This window comes from Lineus longissimus, chromosome 9 (genome assembly GCF_910592395.1).
Source record: "Lineus longissimus chromosome 9, tnLinLong1.2, whole genome shotgun sequence".
NCBI classification, from domain to species: domain Eukaryota; kingdom Metazoa; phylum Nemertea; class Pilidiophora; order Heteronemertea; family Lineidae; genus Lineus; species Lineus longissimus.
The window spans coordinates 15,569,372-15,586,116 of record NC_088316.1 but is presented as its reverse complement, the minus strand read 5'-3'; the positions used below and the strand labels follow the sequence as shown (position 1 = coordinate 15,586,116).

Sequence of the window (16,745 nt, the reverse complement as noted above, 5' to 3'; positions counted from 1 at the left end):
TGAAACCAATATAGATAGTCTTTTTTATTGACCCTTACAGTGTTAGGCTTTCAAAATTATTGACAGACATAGTCAACAGGTCATGCTTATAGCACCAAAGTTGTAGTATTTTCATCTTGAACTTGTCGAATGAAAACAAAATACTGTTGTCAGTCTGTCTACCTTTTGCACTTTGTGTGGAGTGAATTGTTGTAGAAAAACCTGATAATTGACCTCTGCACTATTTTCGGCTGTTCCTGTTTTTCTGACAGTGATGACGACTTTGATGATGAGGAGGATTGGGAAGAAAGGCAGGTCGAATCTTATCTTCACAATAACACTATCGTCTGGGTCATTTTGGGATTGGGTGTAAGAATCAAGGCTACCTAAGCCTGGGACAGTTTGTACTGAAAACTTACAGGGATTGGATTTAACTCACGATAGTGTGCTGTGCTCTCACTCTTCATTCTAATTACAATGCAGTCAATTTTTCTCAAAAATCTGTTAAATTTGGGAGGGAAGTGCAAGTAGAGATTTTACAAGTCTTCTACACTCTAACTTTTCTAGAAAACCAATCATCTTGTATGCTTTCGGAGAGCTGTCACTCTTTCTGAGAATTAGAATCCTCTTGTGTTTTGAGTGTGCCTGGCATCTAATCTGTCTGTAGAATATAAATGCCACTTTTGACTTCTTTCGTTATTCATAGCTTTCAGTCTTTACTGACACAATTTGCAAAGGGTAGATACGAGTGTCTTTAGAATTTCAAACCACATAAAAGTTGTAAAGTAATCCATTTTGTGAATTTACTAGGATGAACCCCTTTTGAGATCCTGTGCAGTACATCATGATGCACTTTATGAGTGTCTACGATTTGACGATATCAAGCCATGCATTTATTCATTATGATCGTCATCTTTTTCACTGTGAAGTCAAACTTATGGACCAGTCATCTGACATCACAACCTGTTTGAAAAATCCAAGACTCCGAGGCTAATAGATTGTGTTCCTCTAATGTTTTACTTCCGTTTTGTTTTCCAGGAGGAAGCATGACGGCATGAATCCTTACAACCTCTTCTCCCTGCTTGCTGAGCGCCTCATGTTGAACTCCACGCAGCTGACACTGAGGACATATAACGTCTTGTACGAGGTGATGACGGAGCGGATGAATAGCAAGGTCATCGAAGACAGACACCCGGAGCCTGACTCAAACTACAAACTGGAGAATCCAAGTACGTGTTCACTCATTTACTTCTTACTTATTGACTTGGGGCATAAAACTTTCGGCTTGGTTACCTGTCGTTGCTGCCCTTTCATGTAATTCATGTTGTCTTATACTCTCTCTTCCAGTGGTTCTGAAAGTCATAGCGACGCTGATCCGCCAGTCCAAGCAGACAGAGAAGGTCATGGAAGTCAAGAAACTCTTCCTTTCCGATCTTACCATTCTCTGCATCCATAATAGAGAGAACAGAAGGTAAGAAACAAAGGATATCAATGCTGCTTGTCAAGGCGGTTTGCCTTTCAATTTAAGTTCAAGTTCTTGGGGCATGTTTTGCTCACCCCCTGTGCTCCAGGTATTTCAAGGGGGAGGCTTTGCCTGAGGCAGCTTGTCCACCAGAACAGCTTTATAGAGGAGAACAACAGTAGATTCCTGCATGAATTACATATTTACTTCATGAGAGTTGTACTTCCTTTCAGGACTGTTCTGCAGATGTCAGTGTGGCAAGACTGGCTGTTCTCCATGTGTTACATCTATCCCCGCAACCAGGAGGAGCAGCGTGTGACAGAGATGGTTATGGCCCTGTTCAAGATGCTGTTGCATCATGCCATCAAGTTTGAGTTTGGAGGATGGAGAGTTTGGATTGATACGCTGGCCATCTTACACTCAAAGGTTTGTATGTTTTTAATCCGCACCTGGGAACCTTGGAACGCCACTCGGCAAAGGTCAAAGTGAAATATCAATTTCTGCTTTACACAATCATAGCTAGATTCACAGCTTTTCTCAACGAAAACCATGTCGAACAGCACCTGCCTGGGGTGCACGGGCAACGCAATGGCAGATTTTCGTGACGTCATCAGATATCAATCTATACAAAATGAATGCAATTTCAGGTCGCCTACGAGGATTTCAAAATCCACATGAACCAGATGTACCAGCAGTACGAGCGGCAGCGGGTTGATGGGATCACCGACCCAAACATACGCCAACAGTTTCCAATCAGCACAATCTCTGGCTTGCAGGAGGAACAGACCTCGCCTGATAGACAGGCCAAGAGTACCGTGGAAATAACTGAGATACAGGACACAGATGAGATGGGTGCTTCTGGTAAGTTGTGGTGAATCTGGTGGGGTAGTGGTTGGGAGTGCCTAACTCCACAAAGAGAAGCCGTGGGGCCAAATTCCTTCCAAGGCTCTTATTTCTTTCCTGTTAGAGTCTGTAGGTTAATGAGCATCGCTAGCTGCTCCTCAATGGATTGTACTGTGAACTCTGATTAATAGCATATCCTTTTTTGCAGCAGATGGAGTCAAAGCTATTAAAAGCCAAAAGAAAGAGGCTGCTGCCTCTGCTGACAACATGTCGGAGAGGCCTGTTGAAAATGGTGAAGCAGACACAACTAGTGCGCAGGAAGAAACCAAGCCAGAGGCAACCCCAAGTGACCCAAAGATGGAACGAGATGAGGCTTACAATGTTCTTGGGATGAACGACATCAAAGAGGTCGTGAATGAAATCGTTGAGGGAGCAGTTGATAGCGTTGAGGTTTCGGAGGTCAAGGACAGTAAGGAAGGTCAAGGTCAGCAAGAAGCAGAACAAAAAGAGGAAGCAGCAGCTGAAAAAGATGGAGAAAAGAAAGATGCTGAGCAGACGTCAGTTACCGTGTCAACTGGTGATAATGAAGCAGGTGATGCTGGAGCAGCCAAAGTAGAAGACGCAAAAGAAGCGGAGAATGAAGAGAAAAAGGAAGCGAGTTCAGAAAAGAATGATGCGGTGTCAAAAGGTGACAGTTCGAATGATACTGTCTCAACGTCTGCTAGCCCGGCAAAAACACCTGCCACATCTGGTTCAGGAGATGGTGAAGCTGCGGAAAAAGGTGAAGCAGATGACATAGTATTTCCAATGGAAGGGATGCGACCCAGGTCCAACAGTACGGGTGGAATTGAGCAGCCCAAACCAGATCTTCACCGAGGGCGGCCCCATAGTATGAGTATGCGGCAGCCATCGTCTTCGGCCCCTCGGCAGATATTCAGTCCCGGGCCCCGGGCCCCACCATTCCGTATTCCCGAGTTCCGCTGGTCATACCTCCATCAGAAGCTATTATCCGATCTACTCTTCTCCATTGAAACTGATGTGCAAGTTTGGAAAAGGTAATACTGCCGTTTCATTTTTGCTATTCCTTGTAAGTCAAAGTAATGGATGAGCTACAGTTGTACTTAAGGAGCCAGGCTGTTGTCGAGAAGATGCATCCTTTTCTTTGGTTATGTCGAAAAAGAGGAAGCAAAACAGATAATGTTGGCTTGATTTGATTGAGATGAGATTTTCGCAAGAATATGAAGTATCTGTCCTTTTCTTTTGCAGCCATAGCACAAAGACTGTGATCGACTTCGTGAACGCTGCAGATAATCATGTGTTTGTGGTGAACGTGATACATATGATCTCCCAGTTATCTGATAACCTCGTGACGGCATGCGGTGGCCTGCTGCCCCTATTGGCAGCCGCTACCTCTCCCAACGTAAGTAGCATTGATGCTGATGTAAGATATTAAGGTTCGAAAAAGTTGATTTTCTTCTAAATTCATTCTGTTCTGCTTGCTCGCGACCTGATCTGATCTTGACCTCATAACTTTCTGTCATTGACCTTTCTTTACGACCTTCTCCTTTGCAGTGTGAACTTGACATGTTAGAGCCAAGCCAAGGTCTGTCCATCGAACAATCTGTCTCCTTCCTGCAGCGTGTGATGAACCTGACAGACATCCTCGTGTTCGCCAGTAGTACCAACTTCGGCGAGCTAGAACAAGAGAAGAACATGTCCAGTGGAGGTATACTCAGGCAGTGTCTTAGGCTTGGTAAGTTTATCATGAAATCAAACCGACCTTTAAATGTTTTGGAACCCATTGGATAGTAAGGACAAGAATAGATGTGTCCAGAGAGGCTACATGGACAAGCTGCAGAAAGGGTAGCCCACAGACATTTGGGAGGGGAGCTGGCTGTTCATTATTCATACCTCTCTTCTTTCAGTATGTACTTGTGCCGTGCGTAACTGTCTTGAGTGTCGTCATCGGAGCATGGGGCGGACCCCAGCATCCACACCTACCCATGCCAATGAGGTGCGGACTAACAGCTTCATACAGTCACTCATCTGTGGCACACAGCCTTCATCTAAGGTGAGGTCATCATCTTGCAAATGGGAGAAAGATACTCGAGTAACTAAGGCACTATGTTGCCACCAGTGCTATTGTTCCATTTACATGACATGTTGTAGTTGACAGTCATTGCCTCGGGGTAGCAGAGGCAGGGATTGTTAGGATGTGGTAGACATCTTCTGGATACTAAGAATATATTTTGAGTGTAAGGGAAATAGGAACACTTGCTAAGATGTCTTCTGTCTTTCAGAGAGAAAGGAAAAGTCTGCCCAGAATTAATCAACTTAATCTCCTCTTATACCATGTTATTTTTACAACTAAAGTCTTTCTATTTTCCAACTTTCAGAACATTGTAGAAAATCTAGGCGGCCAAAACTCTCCGATCAAGGATATAGAAAAGTTACTTCAAGATATGGATATCAATCGACTACGGGCGGTTGTCTACAGAGACGTGGTGAGTGTTGTTTAAAACAAATTGTTTGTCTCAGTTTCTACTTGTGACGGTAGCTTTATGTTTGTGGAGCTATTGCCAAAACAGAATTAGAATGGCTGTATCCAAATAGCACAGTTACGTGTCAAGCTTTAGTTATAGCCTTGTTGTACTTACACAGAGATGTGAGGAGCACCTTTCACTATCCTTGCACTCCCTTCGCCTTAGTTAGTGTAATGTTTCGTTAAAAGTAATTTTGGTCTTTAAACTCTGTCAGCCCAAATGATGAGGACCGATGCTTTACTGATCCCTCTAAATGACTGAACTCTCTCTAAATTCTGTCTAAATATGTTTTGCTAATAGTACCAAATGGAACTAGCAGTAAGTTATATTGAATTCTCATCTTTGAAATCTAAATGTCGAATAATCTTTTCAAACGTGCCAGAATTGTTCAGACACACCAGAGATTTTGTGTCAGGGTGGCTGAGGAACAAACATGCTATTTTGGCTATGACACTAATGGTACGGTAAGAAAACTAATGGTACCATTAGAAAATAATGACTGAGACTAAAGTACTACAAAACAAATGGGTTTGACAACTTACTTTTCTCGGACTCTCTTGGAACAAACCTGGATGGCTCAAAAATTATATCAGTTTTATGATATTCTATCAGTCATGTGGTCTAATGTTCCTCAGTCATCTTCAAATTATTTCTCAAATGTGATGATGCATGATCATTTGACTGTGACTTTCTTTCCTGGTGCATCCTGTATTAAGGATATAGAATGTGAATTCAGTATCTTCCTTATTGTCTAGTGTTGTTGACAACCAAAAACTTGACCGTTTTTTTTTATCTCAGTGGTTTAGAAAAATTACCGGAATTTGTTTTCTCAATTTTTAGTGATTGTTTAATTGTTGATATTTCTATGTGAAATCAAGATCTCCGTTTCAAAAAAACAGATGGGGGAAGTTTGGGCATGTTATATTGTGTTATGCCTTCATAAAAATGTAAAATGCTTACGTTGGTGCGACGTGCATCTGCTAACTTTTCTCTCTTGCACTATGCTTCTCGCACAGCACACAGTGACTTTTGCTTATAATCTTGGTGGGCCATATCAACTGCATTGATGAGAACATGAGTAACCTGTAGTCTTAAGCAGTGTTTTGAATTGCTCTTCTTTACACTTTTAGGAAGAGACCAAACAAGCCCAGTTCCTCGCTCTAGCCATCGTTTACTTCGTGTCAGTGTTGATGGTCTCCAAGTACAGGGACATTCTCGAGCCGCCAAGTCCTGCCCGGACCCCTCTGAGCACGCCCGCAAGATCAGTACTCAACTCTCCAGCGTCCAGAGCCTCTGGAGAACATGACTACAGCGGTAGGTAGAGGCAAAAGTTTGCCAGTTTGGGGGATTTTTTGATATGGCGCTAAGTTCACCCAGGCACAGTTTTGATGATTTGACCACAGGAATGGTTCTGAACCTATTGCTAATTTGCTTCAGAGACTAGGCCATGATCCTGGCAGAATTCACACGCTCCTTAGAATTTTTTCAGTCCCCAGAACCATTACTCAGGGCAGTTTAGATTTAGAAAAGTGTTGCTTTGGTTCTTGTGCTGTTCATTTCATGGTGATGGGTATACTCTGATGTTGAATTTGGGTACGTCGTGTGCAGTCTTAGTGGTTTAGTAAACTACACAGATATTCCTCTGCCAGTGTGCACGCTTTAGCCTTCTGTGGTCACTGATAAGCATTCCATTTTGTCTTGCAGTCGGTGGTGTCATTCTAAGTGAGTGCCCCTCACCTTTTAGTTATTCTAACAAGCAACACCAGCTTAGCACATTCAACCTTGACCTTATAATATGACCTTGGGCTTGTAGTTTAACCTTGACCATTGAGTGACCATGACCTCTGCCTCTTTTCCCTCCTTGGTGCAGGCCGCAACCATGTTTCTAACAAACGTGATAATGGGAAGGGGAGTGATTATATCATTCTTGAGGATGACGATTCGAGTGTCCTGGCGCACATGTCCGCCGGGAACACGGTCGTAAGAGTGCCTAAAAAGCCTGATGATAAAATTGATGATAAGAAGAGTAAGTCAGCAATTTGCCGATCTTCATGTTTACCTTTTCGTAACTGCATGCTCATCGGCTGTTTAAGTTGCATGTGTGAAAAGTGTCATTTCACATTTGATGTACTGTGTTGACGGGCTTACTCCAGTCAAGTGTGTGGGCCTGTTTTTTTGCGTTGAAGTCCTATATACAACAGACTCCTCAACTGGCTTTAACCCATAACACAGTATTTTTATTTTGTTTACCCAATTAGTGCTTGTATTACTAATATATTTTGGTTTGATGTGTACAGTGGATTCCGTTTAAAAAAAAATTGTTTCATGTATCATCTACCCGCATCTGATGGTGTGACAAAACATGCTTTTGATATCTGATGATTTTGAGTGGGTTTTTTTTTCTCATGAATTTTTTGTTGATTTGTTTGACCTTGCATGAAACCTTCCAATTCCTTTTCCCATTGGAATGTGAGGTGCTTCTGATTTTGTGCTATAGAAGTCTCACTATGCCATATGCTAAGGTGTTGATTGTGTATGATGGAGTAAACTGTTGTTTCACAATAACCTAGAATAGGCTGAGTGTCAGTAGTTTATGGAATCAATACTGAACTGGAGGTATTGTATTAGTTGTCTCACTAAACTCCATGAGGGTGGAGCCAAAATATCGGCCAAAACCGAGGGGGTGGTTTGAGCAAAAAGACAATCGTTATGCAGAACAGAAATCGTTCATTTGCAGAGCACTTTTGTAAAGGTTGGGTGTTTTTCATCCAGTTACCTCTGTTGGATATGACATCTTGTTTTCACCTTAACAGATTTATCTGAATATGAAGGATCAGAGAACAATGAGCCACAGAACCAGCTGGACACAAGCGGAGAGATTGATGTCACCCAAGTGGAGGTGGCCGTGGATCTCCACCGACCGCCAGAAACAGGAGAGGCGGAGGAGACCAAGGGAGGTGAACAGACTGTAGGGGAAGCTGCAGAGGGAAATGTCGACGGAGGGCAGAAGGAAGAGAGAGAGGAAGAGGTGAAGAAGGAGGAGCCTGAGGGCCAGGTGGATGCAGAAGAAGCAGAAGGTAAATGGGGCGTCTTCTAACTCAATTGTGCGTCTGCTAACTCAATTGCTATTTGGTGTTTTGTGGAAATTGTGATGTGGGATATTGTTACTTAAGTAATCAGAGTTAATTGAACCCCATTCATTTTTACAGCTCCTGCTGAGGGCACCTCGGAGGGTCCAAAGGTTGAAGAGGAGAAGACTGAGAGCGCCGACCAGGAGGAGGAGAAGATTGAAGCTGACCAGTCAGAAGACAGCAAGGCGGAGGCCGATCAGGACACTTCCAAAGATGAGGAGAAATCTGAAGAAAAAACAGATGAGAGGCCAGAGACGGTTGAAGGTGAGAATGTTTCTACAAAAAACAAACCTTTGAAAATATTAAGTCTTGGCTGATATGTTGCACTTCAGATGGTGTCGATTTTTCAATCACTTGACCATATATTTTCAGACAAACCAGAGGGGGCCACCACCACTGAAGAGGAAAAATCAAATGAAAATCAATCAGATACTACTGCAGATGATGAAACGACAACAGCAGCGGCAGAAGACCAGGGGCCTGAAGGGGAAGCACCAAAGGAGGCACAGAATGGGGCTGCTGAAGAGAAAGAACAAACAGAAGAAAAGCAAGAAGAGGCTAAACCTGATGTTTCATCTGATGCTGCATCTGAAAAAGCCGATGAACCTGTGTCGTCATCTGAGAAGGTTGTGGGGGCAGAGGCATCTGCTGCCCCTCAGGAGAATGGTACAGATGCTCAGGCTGAAGAACTGGATGAAGGTGAGTGGTGTGTCTTCCAGTGAGAGTGGGTCTCCATCCAAACCATGCCCATCAGGTGTCCTCTAGATTTTCCTTCAAAAAACTCCCTTTACTTTGAGAAGATGGCCTTGATCTGAAAGGATTCAAAGATTGCATCATACATCTAACTATCTTGTGTGTCATCTGAATGTCGCTTCACTTTTCAGACAAAGTCCATCGCAGAGATTCCACTCTACAGAAAGAGGACAGCGTCGACCAACCCAAGGGCATAGCTGCCATCGCTGTTGGCAACTCAGCAGAAACAGAAAATCGTCCTAATTCGCTCGATCTCACAAGCAAGATCCCAAGTCCACTTGAGAACCTGCCACCGCCGGAGGAAGGTGGTAGTTTGACCGACCGCCTCGAGAGGGCGCTTGGAAGTGCTTCACCTCTTCTTAGGGAAATCTTTGTGGATTTTGCACCATTCCTGTCCAAGACTCTCCTTGGATCTCATGGTCAGGAACTTCTAATTGGAGGTAAGTGATTTGTTGCAGGAATTTTGAAACTGTCAGAGAGAAGTCTATTAGGAATACTGTTCCGCAGATATTTGGATGTATAGTGAATTGATTTTATATTATCTGTGCCAGCTTTTTGGATCAGATGTCGAAATGTGAGAAAGTTTAGTTGGGTGACCGAGTGTCTCATGGTCTTTATATTGCTCTATACAGGTTTGCCTGAATTTTCCCTTTGTTTTTGCCAGGTTTGGTTACCTTGAAGCAGAGCACATCCGTCGTGGAACTGGTCATGTTGCTGTGTTCCCAGGAGTGGCAGAACTCACTACAGAAACATGCAGGATTAGCTTTCATTGAACTTGTCAATGAAGGAAGGTTGCTAGCTCATGCCACTCGGGATCACATCGTACGAGTGGCGAATGAGGCTGAATTCATATTGAATCGAATGAGGGCAGAGGACGTACAGAAACACGCAGAGTTTGAGGTAAGTGAGAGGCGAGGAGAAGAAGGGAGAGGTGACAATCTGCTTCCAATGCTCTCACACTTGGACAGTGCTTGGATTGGAGTTTCAAGAACACATTTATGAGAGGTATCACTCACTGTAGCTTCTGGTCGAGTGTTGCTAAGCTTTTGTTTTACTCCCTCTTCCGCAAGACTATCAACCCCTTGTCTAGATAATGACAGAGTGTTCTTGACTGATCTTGTGGCCTCTTCTTTCAGTCTGCGTGTGCCCAAACACTCCTCGAGAGGAAGGAGGAAGAGAAGCTCTGTGATCATCTCATCACGTCTGCTCGCCAGAGGGATCATGTGATTGCTTCCAAGGTCAGGGACAAGATTGTCAACATCATGACCAATAAACATGGCGCTTGGGGATCTCCGAAAAAGGTGTAAGTAGTGTTGCGGACTCAGTGTTTGACTATCAAAACAGAAAAGATTAAAACAGGGCAATCAGCAAGATGGTCTGTCCAAACTTAAAAAGTGTGACAATTTCAACTGTAATGCAAACTATTAAATTTCGGCAGCAAATGTGATATTTGGTCCACCTCCAGTTGAAAATGAGCTTGATTGGAAAAGTTGTGTCATTGGCATCACCAAGGAAGTTGTAAGGGCGTTGATATAGAAGTTTTGGTCAGTATCTACACTCACATTTGCCAGTTTTCTGACACCATCCCCATCATTTCAGGGGAAAAGATTTCTGGAAATTGGACACCTGGGAAGACGATTCACGTCGGCGTCGACGCCTTGTGAAAAATTCCCATGGTTCCACGCATCCAGAAGCGACACTGAAGGCAGCCATCGAACATGGAGCGACGGAGGATGCCATCAACCAGGCCCGAGAGGCATTCCATTCTCACCTGGCCGCCACCCAGAAGTCTCAGAACCAACAACCGCATGACACGACAGAAGAGGAGCTGTCACAGATGAACGAGAATGAAGCCGACATGGAATTTGCCGGTAGGTAATGATGGCAGGATTCAAGGAAACTGATAGAACAGTATCATTGACTGTCTGAGGGAGGCCGAGTTATATGTCATGCCATCTCATGCATTTTTTTGTTGTGACATTCAACCAACAGAACCAAGACTTGAGAAACCATAATATTGGAAGTTTGATAAGGATCTTCCATCGATGCACTAGCCAATGCTAGCTGTGACCCAGATTTACCCTGTCTCTTTAAAATTGTATTGTTATTTCAGGACCAGTTGCCCTCTCGACACCCTGTAATCTGATAGCACCAGGCGTGGTAGTCAGGGGTACCATGTCCATCACCAAGTCGGAACTCTACTTTGAATTGGACGAAGACTGTCCGGAAAACAAGAAGATTGACACTAAGGTAAGACCCTTAAGGCTCGCTCTGGTGGTGGTTTGTAGAACTAGTCTTGTAGTTAGAAAGAGACCAAACCAAGTCTGTAACTTCTGTGAATTAAAGTCACTAGCTCTTTGTTTAAATATTTTCATTTCCATGCATAACTCCTTCGATGACCAATTACCTCTACAGTTACCCTTCAAAATGGCACCCACTCCTCAACTATATATCTTGACTCTTACACTATCTATTTGTCTTTCACCTTCTACTTTTCTTTGACCTTGTCATTTCTTGCTGAATGCCATACTGTCTTCATGATATTCTGTCTCCTCGACAGCCCCGCACGAAGATCCCAGCACACCACCCTCTCCTGCTCTCCCTGACAAGACCAATACAACAAGTATTCCTGCAAAAGTCTAAAAGCCATGTTGAGCCAGACCCTTCCAAGGTTCCTAAAGAGCATTTTGCAGCTGACCCTTGGGAGCTATATTGAAAGTGACAGTCATTTTCCAAGCCAGCACCTCCCTTTGCATTCAGTATGGGCCTTCACCGAAGGACCAGTTGTGTGTGCTATCAGAAACTCTTTTTGTAGATGGCAAATTTGGTAGCTTGATCAAAAGAGAATCAAATTTGATATAATTTAATTGATACTCAGGGAAACGAACTTTTGTTTGGTCTCTTGTGTAGTTTGGCGATATTTTGATTTTCAGGATTACTGTGATATTTACTTGAATATTTTATTCCATGTGCTATTTCATTTATTGCATTTTCCATTTCAGCTTTTGTAAATACATAATTATCTCTCTGTTGTTTAGTTCATTCTTTATGCGCAAGTGGCCCTATCACTGTACGTGCATTGATGCAGATTCAGTCAGAGTACATACAGTGATTGGAAGCTAGTGTATCCTGGCAGCCCCAGAGGGCAGCACTGAAAATCACCCAATCTACAGATTTTGTTTAAAGGGAACTGAAACCGCCAAGCCAGTTCGTATGACCTCGTTTTCATTTCCCGCGTATCGGGTGATCAGAACGAGGCATGAATGAAACATGGCGCCTAGCTGTCAATCATTGAGTGACGTCACTAATATGGAATTTACTACGAAAACTCATGAATGAAAGATCGCATGACTCACGCATGACTCACGTGATTCTCACATGATTTTCAATAATAACAAATTGAACTGCGCATGCTCGGGCACTGGGGGCGGAGCTACAAATCTGAACTCGAATAGGAAGTTGGAAGTTTGACTTTGTCGGGCGGTGAAAGTCGAAAAGTTGAATAAATCGCTCGGCGGTTCCAGTTCCCTTTAAGGACAAATACATTGAAAACACACATTTGGTTTATCATCATATCTGCTCTAAAGTAGAGCTGGTCCGTTCCAGTTTGCTTTCAGGGCTATGCAAGAAGACTCCCAATGCAATACTTCTCTTTATTATGGTCCGTTTTATGCCTTGATGACAAAGGTCATAAAAATCATCACAAGTCGTTAAGCAAGTGATTCTACTCTCTTATTAATTACCCAGCAGGAGGCCGCGCCAATACATCAGAAATAATCACATTCTAACTTGAATCCATTGTTTGTTTTTATCAAGCTTAAATCCTTAATAACAAGAAATCTAAATTTATAAGCTTGCAACCAATCATATTAGCAGTACCGTTCAACCTTATGCTGGAAATTATAATATACTCGGCGAAATGATTCTCAAAGTGAAAGATAGTCTATGTTCCCTTATTAAATTATCCGAGTTTTACTCTTCTCCCTGCTCGGAATTTTTCCACAGGGGGTTGTAACTTCACAATTACAGATTCTCATAAATTGTTCCTAATCGGGTTAAAGGGGTCATTAGTTTTGGGCGCATCGCAGAGTCGTGATTGTAATTCTATTATAGATACTTACTTATCGAAATGCTGGCAAAATGGCTGCCGGTATTTGATTTTGCGTGATGGATTCATCCCCGTAGGCAGTGACTAGGGCGCGGGATTGTGTGGTTGGGATCCAACAGATTGGCGTGGTGTTGTCCGACAAAGGTCTCCCGCTGGCTTCGTTGGTTGACCCCGCACGTTTAAATACAGACTTCGTCAGACCTGGAGGCTGCCATTATTTGAGACATCGGGATTTGATTGATGTTTTTGATTGGTTTGTTCATAATATGATCAGCGTGATGTGCGACTGAAGGAATTGCTATTGTCGTTTTTTGTCACAAAAAGATTATTATTGAAAAATGAGAAATGAGATTAATGCTGCGACTTCATTGTGCTGTTTTTGGGATGCAGTGACAATTAATAACGGTGTACATTGTGGTTGTTTAAAAGAATCAAAACCTCGTTTGGCTTTAGGGTTTACATAAACTGCAGCATAAAATCTATAGTGTGCGTGGAAATTATGACAATTCCTTCAATTGTTTTGTAAAAAATGATGCAAAAAACCATAAAGAATGGTAGACAATGTTACAACTGGGTATCGCAGACACAATCAGTCCATAATTACAGCTAATTGTGATTTTGATTTATTAACCCAGAGTTAATGAGGTGTAATGAAGCTGTGGTACAGCCAAAGAATCTCTTCAACAAAAAAAAACTTGGTTGACACCAACTTAAGCATGGAAGTTAGAAGGAGACGTAATGTGTTCTGTCATAAAGTTAGAAATATCTGCACTTCATTGCAGGCCTTTCTTAAAGGGAGACTATCAGTTGGAAGGAAAGGGGGGGGGGCAAACGGACCATCCACAGGTGACTAAAACTTAACTTCTGCAGTCCCACAAAGACATTTCTAAACCACACTATTAGATCCCGACGCCTCCTTCGCAAGTTTGTAAGCGATGCAGCTTCGTCACCAGGGGCGATCACATCATCCTGATCAGAAGGCGTGAAATTTGTTTTCCATCTCGCCAGCTGAGCCACCAGGGGATGTGGTGGATGGCTGAATAGATCTAAATCGCCAATAGTGTCATCAAACACCTCTGATTTTGTGTGCCTTGTAGTTAATTTCTTGGTCAGGCGTTGTTGCCCGAGGCTGGCAGCATGTTGTCCGAGGGCAAGTCAAATGCATTGGAAATGGGAAAATATCCATGTCAATTCAATTCCCTTGATTCTCTTCTAATTCCTACCATACAATGTATCTTTAAATTCATTTGGCCAAATCCAATATGGTTGCTTTGGCGGCCATATTGTTACTATTCGCTGTACCAAGAATAACTAATCGATGGTATGATCCAAGAAGAGTCCCCGCCACATGCGTATTGAACTTTAGTTCATCATCGACGCTTTAGAATTAGAAGGGGAAGAGAACGGTCGGCCTAACAAACGGGGGTAGGCTCTTTACGAATTCTCACATCCATAAACACGGGGGCTCGGTCTTAAATGGTGTGAGGCAATGATCCCATTGGTATGGTTCCTGCCGGCACTAAGGGAACGTGAACAGTTTTGTCACGAATGGCGAGAAATGAATCTTTATCGAGAACTGATACGACGAGGCGCCAATCTACGAGCCCGCTGACAGGTCGTGCAGCCAAGCCCTTGATGTTGCCGTCGCCTTGGGGAACCACCAACCAATGTCTCCATCCCGCATCACAGGGCCGGCTCCCGTCCATCGAAATGAACCTGCTCTATTCTAGGCCAGTTTTTCGGTATAATTCATAATTATACACCACAGTCTCTCCGATTATGGCAGCAAGATGATTTGTAACATTTTGGTTTATGCACCTGGATGCTGTCTCTGGCGACAGAGCACAACCACGAAAGCGTACAGTTTGCGAACGTCATACAAAGATGGTCGGACGGTGCATTTCATGGAAAACGGGTTTGTCGCTCTGGGAACGTGTGTGCGGTTGAAAGAAATGTTTTCTGACTCCCGACCTCCTAACCATGTTGCTCTCAGTCTCTGACTCAAGTTGCCAAGATGCATTCTCCAAAGGGCAGGGACAGGTTGCGAACGCCTGGTTAACGTTACGTTTACTAGCTGCTGACAGCCATATTGTATACGGAACACGTGCCAACAGAAATGGCACACCATTTCTAAATACTAAGTATTGGTATTGACAACAAAACTTGCGCTGACTTTCGATTTAAAGCCACCAACTGTGGGGAGTTGAAATGCGTCCTATATACTCTCTTAGATTCGGGAGTAAATTCCAAAATCGCCCGTGAGGTTCATGACCTGCGAACCACCCACCCAATGCTAAACCCATGATGGATCTGGGTCCCTCTCTCAGATGGCATCTCCTCCAGTCCAACCAGAAAATGCTGACAAACCGTCCGATCGTCTGCTTCCAAAATAAAAGCCGCTCTGTTGTCGGCGAATGTGGACGTGACTTTGTGAAACAGATCCTGGTGTATGTCCGCGGGCGAGGATAGAGACCCAAAGGTGACTGGTAATCTGGTGGGCCCCCTTTGTAATGATAATTAGTGGTTGCATTCACGACATCCCCTCTTGAGTGGGGTACAACATCTTATCTTCACCATGATCTTGGCGACCAACGTCACACCGCTGGCTTCGATTTCGATCCCTGTTCAAATCCCTGCAGTGATTTGTCGGTCTCCTTGAGGCTTTGAAAGGTGGGCGCTCGCGCTTATGGTCCATTATTAAAATCGTAAAAAGTTATGAAAACTTCATTCAAATATTTGTTGAGGAAAGTTGCAAATTTTAAAGAAACCCACACAAAAAGATGACGACGCCTGATTGTTCGACTTTTTCTCAATGTAGCGAAATGGCCTGTCGCTTTTACTTTCCGTCAAAATAAGCATCGTTCACTGGATTAGAATATTGAGCGACACCTTCCAACTTCCCATTGAGTCTTGGGGAAACCGTGGCCGAATTTGACCGCCAATGAAAGTGCGAAATAAACTTTAAATTCGAGATTCCGTATAAATGTTTGTGTGGTACCATTTGAGTTCGCAGAAGTCTCGGTCATGACAGTGATGTCGTATCCTCATACGGGACATCTATGAGTTCGGAAGAGTATCAAATAGAAAAGGCGTCTTCCCAAAGAAACGAAATTCTTGTGTAAATCTTCTTCATGTTACAAATCTTTTTTATCAACATTTCTGTTCAAAACGAAAGCAATAATGAAGCATTAGGTGACTTCTCATTATCTCTCGCACCTGCTTGTTCATCGTGTTGGGAAACTATCGGCCTCCCTTCAACTCTAGACTCGTATTTCAAGAAAGTACATTGCATATTGTCTTCCTAACTAGCAGTTCCGTAATTGACTTGGCCACTTGGGCAGGTGAAACAAGGCGAGTTCAAGTGGTTTAAAAGAGCATTTCAAGCTTTTATTTTGGCTTTGGCTTGCATCCATCGCATGTTTTCGACCATTTTGACACACATGGCTCTTGAGACCCAAACGAATTCCTTCCCAATATGGTGGTTTTGAATCCCTGGGGGTTGTGATGGCATCAACGTCCGCGAGTTCGCTAAAGATCAAGTTTGATGAAAATCTGCTGCTAGAAACCTTCTGTAGTTGCTGTCCTCGATTTGCAATCTCGTCAATATTGATCAGAATTACACATGCCGATCCCGGGAGAGGATGATGTCCCTGTCCTCCCATTAGAGCTGGGCGCGGCACGCAACGGCTCGATTAGGGAAGGACTCCACGGATCACCGGCTGTTAGCCATGTACTTGGTGTCTAATTGCCTCCCTGGTGTCGTCTGTCTTATTACTTCGGAAGAAATTGAAATTTGCGAAATGACACCAGTATGGATTGTCGGATCGGGACCTCCTTTAAAGAGCGAGGTGCAGCCTACTCCCGTTGAGACATCTTTCACAAAAAGATACATTTGTCTGACGGGGGTTCGTCATCTTTGGGTGCAC

General features: G+C 43.4%; 1 protein-coding gene across 7 annotated transcripts in view; it reads left to right on the top strand.

Annotated features, from left to right (window-relative positions):
* LOC135493265 (neurobeachin-like) overlaps positions 1-16,745 on the top strand; it is an 87,845-nt gene that overhangs the window by 35,407 nt on the left and 35,693 nt on the right. For 4 of the 7 annotated variants that reach the window (XM_064780409.1, XM_064780407.1, XM_064780412.1 and 1 more), the window contains 19 exons: positions 1,018-1,208; positions 1,327-1,450; positions 1,675-1,867; positions 2,089-2,302; positions 2,493-3,339; positions 3,551-3,704; positions 3,857-4,037; positions 4,210-4,355; positions 4,681-4,788; positions 5,958-6,141; positions 6,698-6,853; positions 7,641-7,904; positions 8,037-8,222; positions 8,331-8,657; positions 8,843-9,151; positions 9,376-9,611; positions 9,848-10,014; positions 10,311-10,582; positions 10,825-10,961. In XM_064780409.1, coding sequence (XP_064636479.1) covers positions 1,018-1,208; positions 1,327-1,450; positions 1,675-1,867; positions 2,089-2,302; positions 2,493-3,339; positions 3,551-3,704; positions 3,857-4,037; positions 4,210-4,355; positions 4,681-4,788; positions 5,958-6,141; positions 6,698-6,853; positions 7,641-7,904; positions 8,037-8,222; positions 8,331-8,657; positions 8,843-9,151; positions 9,376-9,611; positions 9,848-10,014; positions 10,311-10,582; positions 10,825-10,961 — 4,396 coding nt within the window. Of the gene's footprint in view, positions 1-1,017; positions 1,209-1,326; positions 1,451-1,674; positions 1,868-2,088; positions 2,303-2,492; positions 3,340-3,550; positions 3,705-3,856; positions 4,038-4,209; positions 4,356-4,680; positions 4,789-5,957; positions 6,142-6,531; positions 6,550-6,697; positions 6,854-7,640; positions 7,905-8,036; positions 8,223-8,330; positions 8,658-8,842; positions 9,152-9,375; positions 9,612-9,847; positions 10,015-10,310; positions 10,583-10,824; positions 10,962-16,745 lie in introns of all 7 variants that reach the window. The other 3 variants (XM_064780408.1, XM_064780411.1, XM_064780413.1) reach the window with 3 other exon arrangements.